Below are 12,345 nucleotides of genomic sequence, written 5' to 3'. Positions count from 1 at the left end.
CACCTCTGTCCAACAAACGAAAACCCCACAAACGACCACTATTTTAGATCTAAAACCCCAACTTACCGCAAAGAATCGAAATATTGAAATCATGTTGGACGACAGCGACTTTGAAAAGGGTAGTAGAGGCGGCGAACTGGCAGGGTGACGTGAAAGGGGTGAACGATGGCGACTTTGAAAAGGGAAACAGAGGTGGTGGCGGCGGCGGGCTGGGTTTTCTGTTGAGGATAACGAAAAGGGAACAAAGTTGATCTGAGTGGTGGTGGTGGTGTTTTCGTGGTTGTGAGAGAAGAGATAGAAGAGAGACTAAGTGCTGTTGGTGGTGGTTGAGAGGGAGGAGAGAGAAAACATGGTGATGTTGGTGATAGATGTGGTTGTGAGGGAGGAGAAAGAATGTGGGTTAGAGTTTTGATTAAGGATAAATTAATTTGGGTTAAAGAGTTAATATGTTATTTATTGAAGTTAAGTAAAATTTAGTAAGGGTATGCTAGTAATTTTACACAAAAAAATTTACTAAAAAGGGAAACTTTTGGTTTGTTGCACATAATGTGTAGTTTTCGTTTTAGGAAATTGTTGCTGATTTTATGAAAGGGAGGTAGTAATAGAAATAAGTTTTTTTAATTTTTAAAGTGATTTGATTTCTCAATTGTCAAAACCCAAAATGGTCAAATCAAATAATAGGAACTAAAGGACTCTTCCCTGGCTGTCTTTTTTAAATTGATTCAATTCTGAAATAACACGATGTGTGTATCTAGAGAATAGTCGCTTCGAAGTGAATTTTCCCTAGATACGTCTATTCAATTCATTTTTTTTCTTCATATTTTTATTAATCAATTATGAAATGCTTTTCTAGAGTAAAATAATAGGAAGTAATAAAGAAGACACATTGAATCTTACCCGAATAGTGAAGTTATTAGGAAAAGATATGATAGAATATATTTGTTAGGCTAAGATATATTATTTGCTATATATTGTTAGACTTATCTTAGGAAAGTATGTTTAGTTTCCTAGAATGACAAGATCTCTCTCCTTGTATAAATATGGTTGGATGATGGAATAACAATTCAAGTTTTTGCTACCTATTTTTGCATATCTTTACATGGTATCAAAGCAGATTTTTTTTATCTAACCTAAACTATGGCTGGCGGCAATACACCACCACCACCAAAAATTGAACCTAATTCCCCCTTCTATTTAGGCGCACAAGACAAACCCGATGATTTCATCACCCTTGTGCGTCTCAAGCTTGATAATTTTGATGATTGGGCTCACGCGATTTATGTGGCTCTCTCGTCTCGCCAAAAATTCGGTTTTCTTGATGGACCAATCAATGATGTTATTCTTCCTGCTACTAAAGATGATTGGATCACGATACATTGTATGCTTGTCTCGTGGCTCATGAACACGACCGATTCGAAGATAAAATCATTGCTTTCCAATTATGACAATGCAAAGTGACTGTGGGATGATTAAAACGAGCGTTTTTGCGTGGTTAACGGACCATGTATTCAACAATTGAAGGCTGAAATTAGCAAATATGAGCAAACAAAGACCATGTCTGTTGTGATTTATTTTGGAAAATTGAAGGTTTTATGGGATGATCTTACCAAGTACGAACCCCTCATAAGCTGTAAGTGTGGGAAGTGTACCTGTGGTGTGGGAAAACAACATGAGATACGCCGAGAAAATGATCGTTTGCAACAATTTTTTTAGGCCTTTGTTCAGGTTACTACTTTGCCCTACGATCCAATATACTCTCGCAAGACCCTCTGCCTTCCTTAGGCAACCAGCAGGTCTCGCAAGATGAACGTGTTCGTGGCATCTCCCAAGTACGTGATGAGAAGCCAGACATTGGGGGGTTTGCTGTTCGTATGGAGTCCAAACCAAAACCAAGACTCAGTCGCACAGAGAGGACTACCTTGACCTGTACTTTTTGCCATAAAACATGACATGATACCACTACTTGTTTTGAGATCCATGGCGTTCTATTTGGTACGTGGAAAATATGGGTCTTCTAGTACTAACTTGAAAGGTGCGGCCAAAGGGAAGAGTGTTCCTCCTGTTGGTCGGGGTTGGGGTAGTATGGCAGCCAATGCCATGACCACAACTCCTCAACCACAACAGACTACCACAACTCCTCAACCACAACAGACTACTACGGGATTTTTTGTGGAGAAGTGGTAGTCCTCGATTCCAGCTTTCAATACTCCCCCACCTCCTTCAAATCGATTGAATGGTGAGTGGATTATTGTTACGGGCTGCTCACATCATGTTACGGGAGATCTCTCATGTTTGACCAACATTAATGGGCAGTAAATTATGGCCACGAAGGAGGGTGTTGTAACACTTACAAAAACAATGACCCTCAATAGTGTTCTTTTTGTTCCTAAGTTGCATTGTAATTTAATTTCGATGTCACAATTAAGTGATGATTTAAATTGTTGTCTCATAACTAACTCATCTATGTGTGCTATTCAGGACCTACAAACGAGGGAGGTGATTGGCACGGGTGAAAGACATGATGGACTTTACTATTTGTGTGAGGAGGTGAATGTTCAAGAGGTTTCGACAGTCTCAGTGGATAGCTTGTCTTCTTTGGAGCTCTGGCATAATCGGTTGGGTCATCCCTCTAAGAAAGTAGTACAATGGCTTCCTTTTTTTTTCTTCCAAATGTAGCTTAAATAAAGATTGTGAAGTGTGTCACCGAGCTAAGCATCCTAGGAGTAGTTTTCCTTAAAGTGAAAATAAATCAACTCGTATTTTCGAGTTAGTTTATTGTGACTTGTGGGGTCCTTATGACCAAACCTCTTCTTGTGGAGCTCATTATGCAATCAGCAATATGAGATGCTGCAACAAATTTTAGTTTTATGAGTAGATGTTAGTTGTGAGAATATATATATATATATTTACTCTGTAGCAGTCAATTACTAACACTTAAATTGAATAGAGATGTTTGAGGTAGAGAGTTAGAGGTGGATGTGAAAGTAGTTGTTTAATACTTCCTCAGTTTTTTAATAGTTGCAACACTTCTCTTTTCATGCTTGCCAATGCATGTTTTCAATCGCTAATATCTTTAATTACCAATATGTAAAAAGTATAAACCTTAGATATTAAAATTGTATAAATTGAGACGACTCTAACAAGATCTCACATGACTACATATTTACTTAAGTATAAATCGTCAAAGCTAGTCAAAGTGAAACACATGAATAGTGTAAAAGTCAACCTGTTACAACTATAAAAAACGAAGGAAGTAATAGTGTTCGATACGAATTGAAGTAGTTGTTTAGTAAAAGTGTTCGATACAGAGAGGGATGGAGTATATATTTAAACTTGAGCAGTGCTTTTTTTTTTTGTGTGTGACTGGTCGGCTACTTACATCATGTGGCCATTTGTACTAGAAAATAACAAAACAGCTCCTGTTGTACAAATTAAGTAACCCCTATAACACTGGCGAGTAACTGTATAATACTAATAAAGAAATCCCTTTAACGACCAACTACATATAAAACTTGGTGTAGCTTGAGCGACCATCTTCTCACTTGGTTTAATTTGCTATATTCATGGTAGATTATAAGTCGATTTCTCACCTTTGATTTCTAATTTCTAACAACTCCATCCTAAACCAAAGTACCCTCAACAAGTCAAAAATCATGATACCATTAGTGCCAATTGCAATCGAGAGTGCGTGTGGCTAACATAAAATAACAACTTGATTGTGATTCTTTTTGAAAAAGATACAAAAACAAATAAAAGTAAAAAAGAAGTGTGAAAATAAGGGAAATGTTGTAACAAATTCATACCATCGATCATCTTGGAAAGTGGGTAGATGGTAGGCGAGGTGCTCATGTCCAATTTATAGAAAATAGAATTATATTATAATAAAAAAAATACGAGTATTAACGCAAGGAAAATTAAATGGACCCGAATATATCATAAATAAAAAAAATGATAATAAAAAAAAATTATCACCTTAATAAATTTGAAATGCAAATTTAGTGGCAAACTTAAATTAAATCGCTTACCGTATCTTACCCAAGTTTTATTACATATAATTTACTCCGTTTTATCTACTATACATGTTTTGTTTATCAAAGAGATAATTTGGGTCTTGTTCGAAAATATCACTTATGTCAACTGCTGACCACCTTTTTAAATGTATTTCTGGAAAGGTTACTCATACTGTCATACATACAATTATACTAACGCATATGTTTTGTTTTATTACATCAATAATCCAAATAAGTAGGCTGAACGACTATTTATTCACATAAAGAATGGTATATTTACAATATACAAGTCTACCTTGGCCTATCTTATACTTGTATTATTATTTGATCAAGAAGAAAAAGTAGAGAGAGAGAGAGAAAGAGAGAGAGAGAGAAATGGGAACATATATTGTTGAAACACAAGTAGTTCCAGAAGAGAACACAATTGTTAACCAAGAATCTAATCATGAGACAAAGGAGGAGCTTGATGCTGGTGCACTTTTTGTTCTCCAATCTAAAGGTATGTAAAAATCCGGTCTTCTTTATTGATCAACTCTATCCAGTGCGTGGCGGATCTTGAAATTTTTTTTTTTTTTTTAACTTTTCTTATAACAATGTTTGTTATTGAATTGCAACAATAACTTACGAGTAGTATAATTTCTTATATACACCCTGTACTATTACACCTATTTAAGGCATGATCAACTAATGTAGTTTTGAGTATCAAAATTCGTCATAAAACACCAATTTATAAATCATATGTATACATAGTGCATTCTTCCAAAACAATTGTTTATCTTGGGCAAATTTTGTTGTTTGTGTAAAGTTTGCAAAAATACTAATCAAGTAAATAATAACAATAAGATGATTATTATCACGTAGCCAGGATTCTAATTAATAGAGATGATATTATGTGGCAGTTTGAAAGTGTTACCAAATTCATTATACTACGTATTTGGTACATATAATTTCCTATAGGCTATAGTGAGTTTGGTTGGAAGGAAAAGGAGGGACAAACTACCACTGTTAACTTCTTTTTATTTTTGGTTAAACCACCATTTTTTTTTCTTTTTTTTTTTGTTAGAAATTAAAGTATTAAACCATCATTTGTAATAGCATACCTCTATTATTACTTGCATTATTTTTTATCTGAATGAACCATATGGGCAATAATGCAAATTATAAATGCGGACGGATAATAGTAATAATGCTTGAGTAAATTTTTCAATATCATTGATGAGTAATAATTATACAAGAATATAGGCGGTACTAAGTAAAATAGGACTTATATATTGAACACATTGAATTGAAAGCCATTCAATTCAAAAGATAAGGTAGCAAATTAACTACGTTCATCCTTTACTTACCGCAAAGGAAATTACTCTAATAACCGGTTAATATATTACAAAAAACTTCTAAATTTATATTCATAAAAAAAGTTAACTAAAGGTAGACGACTATTGGATATATACTATATTATACTCTTATTGTATAGAATACACTCATATATATATATATATATATATATATATATATTACTGTATAAAATACACACGTTGTATATGTAATGACGTTTGTGTGATTAAATTGTAACGACAGGTTCATGGGTGCACTGTGGGTACCATCTAACAACGTCCATAGTGGCACCAGCACTACTGAGTTTACCATACGCTTTTAAATTTCTGGGATGGGCTGGAGGAATTATATGCCTCATTGCAGGAGCAATGGTCACATTTTATTCCTATAATTTGCTATCATTGGTACTTGAGCACCATGCTCAATTAGGTCGCCGCCATCTTCGTTTCCGAGACATGGCACATGATATATTAGGTATGTTTTTATTTATCGTATATAAGTCCTCAATATTTGTACAAGTACAAAGTATTAGACAAAGAACACATTGTTTGGCATTATTTTTGGTTTTCAGTTTTCTGTTTTTTTTTTAAAACTAAAAACAAAAAACAGAAAACAAGAAAAAAGTGTTTTCACTTTTCTATTGTCAATTTTCAAAATTATCATGATTTCAATAAGTCTAAATAATTTATGATTCATTATGTGACATGTATAATATACTTATTAAAAACAAAAAATCAAAAAACAGAAAACCACAGTGATGTCAAACGAACCCTTAATAATTAATTTATAATATTAATTATAGATTAACATTTGTGTAAAATGGTCAACGATTGGTCATTATATCATCATGTTGACATGTTACTGGAGCAAATTTTTATAATGTTAATCATAATGAAGGAAACAACTAATGGCGTGAATGACTTGACCAATGACCACGTTAATTTCTTATTACTTTTCAATAATATTGCATCAAACTTGAAAGATGAAAGACACTTAAATTAATCATTTTCAACTTCAAAAGATTAAATGGTGTTGTAATTATTTGCTTTCATGTATGGTTCGTAGGAAATTGACCATGTACACCAATTATTACCATTATTTTATTCATAGAAAACACATTTTTATTATTATATTTTAGTACTTGTATTGTTTAGCTTATGATGGTGACATTATTGGATTCTATCATGACTTACAAAATACTATTCAATTCAACTTATTTTAGCATGATTGATTTGGCATGAAGGGAGAAACTAAATCAATTTGTTAACATTATTGGCAGGTCCAAGATGGGGTCGATATGTAGTGGGTCCAGTTCAATTTGCAGTGTGCTACGGTGCAGTTGTTGGCGCTTGTCTTTTGGGTGGCCAGTGTATAAAGGTTATTACAAAATATAGTCAAATTATATTATGCAACAATATAGTCATGTATACTAAGAAAATGATGCAACTTATTTCTCAGGCTATCTACTTGTTGTTCAATCCGAATGGTGCAATGAAGCTCTATGAATTCATAATCATATTCGGAGGACTAATGCTAATCCTAGCTCAAATGCCCTCATTTCACTCTCTACGCCATATTAACTTGATTTCTCTACTCCTATGCCTCGGCTATAGTGCCGCTGCTACTGTTGGCTCCATCTATATTGGTAATCCAAGCCTTTTACTTATCTTAGCTTGATGAAAAATAATAGAGCTCATGATTTATTTTTTGTACTCGCACATTATATATAATGTTTTAACTTTTTGCATTACTTATGTGCTTACTTATAGTATCACATATTTTTGGTAAAATCTATTTCATACCTGTATTATGAATGCGTATTCGGACTGTTACGTTCTAAGTTAATGTATACCTTGAAAATGTCGAATTTTTGTTGATAAAATAATTGAAAAGATTAATAGTCAAATTTAGGTTTAGCTAACATGTCCTATCAAAACTTTTTATAAGCTAAGGTATTACAACGTCAATGAGAGTCTATTTCTTTCAATTCACATGTCCACATAGTTTTTTAAAAAAAAAATGTCACTTGTTCAAGAATTGTTAATGACCAAGCTATATAAATGCCTAAATTGCACACCTACCAAAGGTGTGTAGCAATCATAAAATTATCTTTATGACAATCATATATAAATGCCTAAATTTTATCTTGCACCTAGATGTAAAGTAAAAATAAAAAAAAATAAAAAAGGTACACATCAATGCGATAATGCATCATATAGTTGTAAAAGTACATCTCGCACACCACAAATTATCATACACATTCTAGATACTCGGTAGCAAATTTACCATGCATGTGATCATTTCACTAGAAACACGTGAATTATTTATTACTAACCTTAAATCATACGTTGTATTGCATTTGAAAAGTATCCTAAAGTTGTCAATGGAAATGAATAATGTGTTGCATTATTGTGTCATGCAGGGCATACATCAAAAGGACCAGAGAAAGACTACTCACTAGTCGGCAACTCTGAGGATCGGTTATTCGGTGTTTTTAATGCAATAGCAATTATTGCAACAACTTTTGGAAATGGAATTATCCCTGAAATTCAGGTTATTTAGATGAGATATCTTCTTAATATTTTAAATTTTTGGCTTAGCCTAAGTTAAATAACATAATTATATTACTAATTACATACTTATGAAATTTATGAAACAATATTGTTAGGCAACATTAGCACCTCCAGTAAAAGGGAAGATGTTCAAGGGACTATCTGTGTGTTACAGTGTAGTTTCAATGACATTTTTCAGTGTGGCGGTGTCAGGTTACTGGGCATTTGGGAACCAAGCTGAAGGCCAGATATTAAGCAACTTCGTTGTAAATGGAAATCCTTTGCTACCTAAATGGTTCATTTTTATGACCAATGCCTTTGTCATTCTTCAAATTTCCGCTGTTGGTGTGGTACGTAACAACTTTACTCTTTCTCGCCTTGCACGTTGATTGTCACACTAAAAGTTAGGGCATGTTTATTACAAATCCGACACAAGTCTTGACTTGAGTTTGTTATGGGTCTTGTGTAGTAAGCTAGTGTAAGACTATATAGACCTCGAGTTGAGTTACTCAGGACTCACCCTTGCCAAGTGTCCAGCTTTTATTGGTTGATTTTTTTTTTTTAATTTATAAAAATCAATCCAAAAAAATGTTTGTAAATACTTTTGGTGACTCTGAAATAGAGTCTTGGGGATAAAGTGTTAAAAATAATAAGGAAACTCGTATATGAATCTAAATAATAAAAACGTTATTAAAAGTTACCGGACAGTTGATGTATGTGGCCGAGTTTGGAGTATAAATCTTATATTAAGTTAACAAACACTAAAAATGCCTTGATCTTTGGTCTCACTATACGTAGTTTATAACTTATCAATCGTGAGATCGACTCTCAAACACAAGATTTAACCTTTTAGAGTTGAATTGTACTATAATTTCCATATTTTCAATATATGTAGTAATATGTAATGCAAATTTTTTAAAATTTTGGTGCAGATATACTTGCAACCCACAAATGAAGTATTAGAGGGAGTATTAGCAGATCCGAAAAGTGGTCAATTCTCTCTAAGAAATGTGATCCCAAGGGTGATATCGCGGTCTCTCTCAGTCGCCATAGCAACAACAATATCAGCAATGCTCCCATTTTTCGGAGACATAAACGCAGTTATTGGAGCATTTGGCTTCCTTCCTCTAGACTTTGTTCTACCTGTCATTTTATTCAACCTTACATTCAAGCCTTCGAAACGTAGCTTCATATTTTGGTTGAATCTAAGCATTGCTGTTGTTTTCTCCATATTAGGGGTCATTGGATCAGTGGCCGCCGTAAGGCAAATCATTCTTGATGCCAAATCTTATACATTGTTTGCTAATGTATGAAATTTTCACTGAATTGGTGAAGCTTGAGTTCATATTTCGAGCTTGTTGTTTGGATTTGAAAGATAGGATGTTGTTCCTTACATGTAGAATATGTAAAATGTAAATTGTTTACATAATTATTTTTTTGGGGAGTTCTTTTAATTATTAAAGTTTAGGAGACAAAAAGTGTTGATATATGTATTTGCATCATTGTAACCAATGCAAATCATAAAGCAAACCAAAATCATAAAACTCATTTTTTGAGAACATTGCGCTTCTGCTTGAGACATGCCATTTTTTTCCATAAGGAGTACATTTTTATTTTTAATTTTCTTAATAGCAAAAGTATTCCATTTGTAAAAAGTCATATGACATCTACAAATAAAAAATATTTCAATTGAACAAATACATAACATATTGAATCAAATTAAGAATTCTTTTATATTGAAAATAGTATAGTGCACCCGGGTGTACCATGCGCATGGTGCACCCGAAAAGAAAATTAGACATATTTTAAAGAACATGGGCGAAAAAAAAAAGAACATGGTAGTGTTTGAAAAAGAACATACCTGTGTTTGACAAAAGAACATATTTGTGTTTGACAAGAACATGACATTAAAAAGAATATAAAGTCTTTACAAAAATAACATGTTATATTTTATGGTTAATCGGGTGGTTGAACGTGTTTGAAAAAATAACATTATATTTGACAAAAAAGAACATGTTTGTTTTTGACAAAGATAGAGGTGATCATTAGGCGGGCTGGACCAAGGTTAAAAAACCAGCTCACTTCTCAGGTCGGGCCAAGTTTTGGGCAAAGTTTTTATGCCCAAACCCGCCCAAAATGGTCCGGTCATGCGGGCTTTTATGGTCGAGTCAAAAAAACAACTAAAATGCATAAAAACGCATTCACAAACCCGCCCAAAAAATTAAATTTACGGGCCGGGTCCCACCTGATTTGGAGGGCGAAACAATTATGCTCAAAACCTGTCCAAAATCGGGTCGGGTTGGTCTAACTTTGATCACCTCTAGTCAAAAAAACATAAAGTCTTTACAAAAAAAATATGATAATACATCAAAGAACACGTTCTTTTTCTTGGTTACTCAGGTAATTGATTGATTTTTTTTTTTTTAATGTACAAACATTAAAGAACATATTGTATGATGTAAAGAACATATAGTTCAAACTCAAAGAACATAATATGCTCACGTTCTTTATAAATATCTATAATGTTCTCTTTTTTTTTCGCCCATGTTCTGTTAAATAAACCTAATGTTCTTTCTGGGTGCACCAACCACACATTACTTTCATATACTCCATATAAACTATGATCGTCCTGCACTATGAAACATAGATCTCCCGCTTACATTATTATAGTTGAAATATACAACCTTTTTGTAGAGACAATCTAATGATTTGTTGTAGCTTTGATGATGATTCTTATCTTATCAGATTCACTTGACTATATCCGAAAAATTAATAATATCAATGGTAGCTACGTACAACTACAACAAATTTTTCTATCTCCTCCTCATCTAAAAAATCCTATAACTCGATGACAAGATGGTGGCATGGTGGTTATGGCGAAGGAGATAAGCGAGGTCATTTGGAAGAGAGAGAAAATATAAGAGAATTGAAGAGGGTGGAGAGGAGAGAAAAAATAAAGATTGTTGATTATATTTGTCCATGATTTATGCTTGAATTGTATTGATAATTGCTTGAGATTCTCCATTTTTTTTAAAAAAAAAAGCTCAAAAAATCAAATTAGGGCTTTCTTATGTGATGTATAAATGTTGAAATTGATTGTCCCATAAGATTGTATGTTGAATTGTGAGCATTTTAATGACAGATGCATGTAATTTGGTTGAGAAATGAGCAAGTTATGTTAAACCCATGACCTTTAGTACGAGTTCTTCAATGGAGGTTCTGCCATTGTTATACATATCATCAAACAAATTATACATATCCTCAACTAAGTTATACATGTCCTCCATTAAATAATTTATAACCTCCAATAATTTATACAGATCCTCTACTGGCTAGATAATATCTTCTATTGGTTGGATGATATCCATTACAGGCTGGATGATATCCTCTCTTGGCTATATGATATCATGGTTGGATTATTGGCTGGATGATATCTTCTGTTGGCTGGATGCATGATATCTTCTACTGGCTGGATGATATTCTCTACTGGCTATATGATATCATGGTTAGATGATATCCTCTATTAGCTATGTATATGATATCATTTATGATTGTGTCTATGATATCCTTTATTGGCTGGATGATATCCTTTATTGGCTATATGATATCATGGCTGGAGCCTGGATGATATTCTGTATTGGCTATATAATATTATCCAGCCATGATCTATATGATATTATCCAGCCATGATATCATATAACCAATAGTGGATATCATCTAGCCAATAAATTAAAGGATATCATCCAGCAATAGAGGATATCATCCAACCAATAGATGATATCATTCAACCAATAGAGAGATATAAAAAAAATCCGCCGAAGTGACAAAATATTTAATCAGTCTGGACTGACGCAATACCTTCGCATACAACTTGCACGAGAATATCACTTGTATAATTGATGACACCTTTTTAAGTTTATTTTTGGTAACATTTCTCGAACAACTTATGCTTGCACGATAATATCACTAATATAATTGATGACACCTTTATAATGTTATTTTTGGTAACCTTTCTTTAACAAGATATTGTACTAGCTCATATGATTCTGTTCTATTAAGTCATAATCCAAACTAGAAGGCTGATTTTTTTTTTTTTTTTTTTTTTTTTTTTTTTTTTTTTTTTCTGGGACGAGAAGAAGGCTGATTTGACTAACTTTATAACTATATATTCATTTAAATAACAATATATATTATATTTATATATAAATTGAACCAAGTTTATAAAAGAGAGAAAAAAATATGTGATTTAGGTGTCAACTTCAATAATAAGTCAATAACTTTTATAAACCTTGGGTCCCACACTTATTGATTTTATTACAAAGATATCATATTAATTTAGTGAATTTGTTGTTATAGTTATAATAATAACACTAAATTGCATAAATCATTTATCTCCGTGATAAACTGGTGCTTCCTCTATATAATAAGTTTACATGCTCATCTAGCTT

General features: G+C 32.9%; 1 protein-coding gene across 1 annotated transcript; it reads left to right on the top strand.

The window, feature by feature from the left end:
* The first annotated feature begins 4,359 nt into the window (after positions 1–4,359).
* LOC145620514 (GABA transporter 1-like) lies at positions 4,360–9,225 on the top strand. Its single transcript, XM_081675198.1, has 7 exons — positions 4,360–4,509; positions 5,589–5,819; positions 6,625–6,722; positions 6,804–6,990; positions 7,768–7,898; positions 8,014–8,247; positions 8,830–9,225. The coding sequence occupies exons 1-7, from the start codon at positions 4,386–4,388 to the stop codon at positions 9,208–9,210; spliced, it is 1,386 nt and encodes a 461-aa protein (XP_081531324.1). The 5' UTR covers positions 4,360–4,385; the 3' UTR covers positions 9,211–9,225.
* Positions 9,226–12,345: the final 3,120 nt, after the last annotated feature.

This window comes from Chenopodium album, chromosome 27 (genome assembly GCF_948465745.1).
Source record: "Chenopodium album chromosome 27, dcCheAlbu1.1, whole genome shotgun sequence".
Lineage (NCBI taxonomy): Eukaryota > Viridiplantae > Streptophyta > Magnoliopsida > Caryophyllales > Amaranthaceae > Chenopodium > Chenopodium album.
This window is presented reverse-complemented; position numbering and strand designations above follow the sequence as displayed.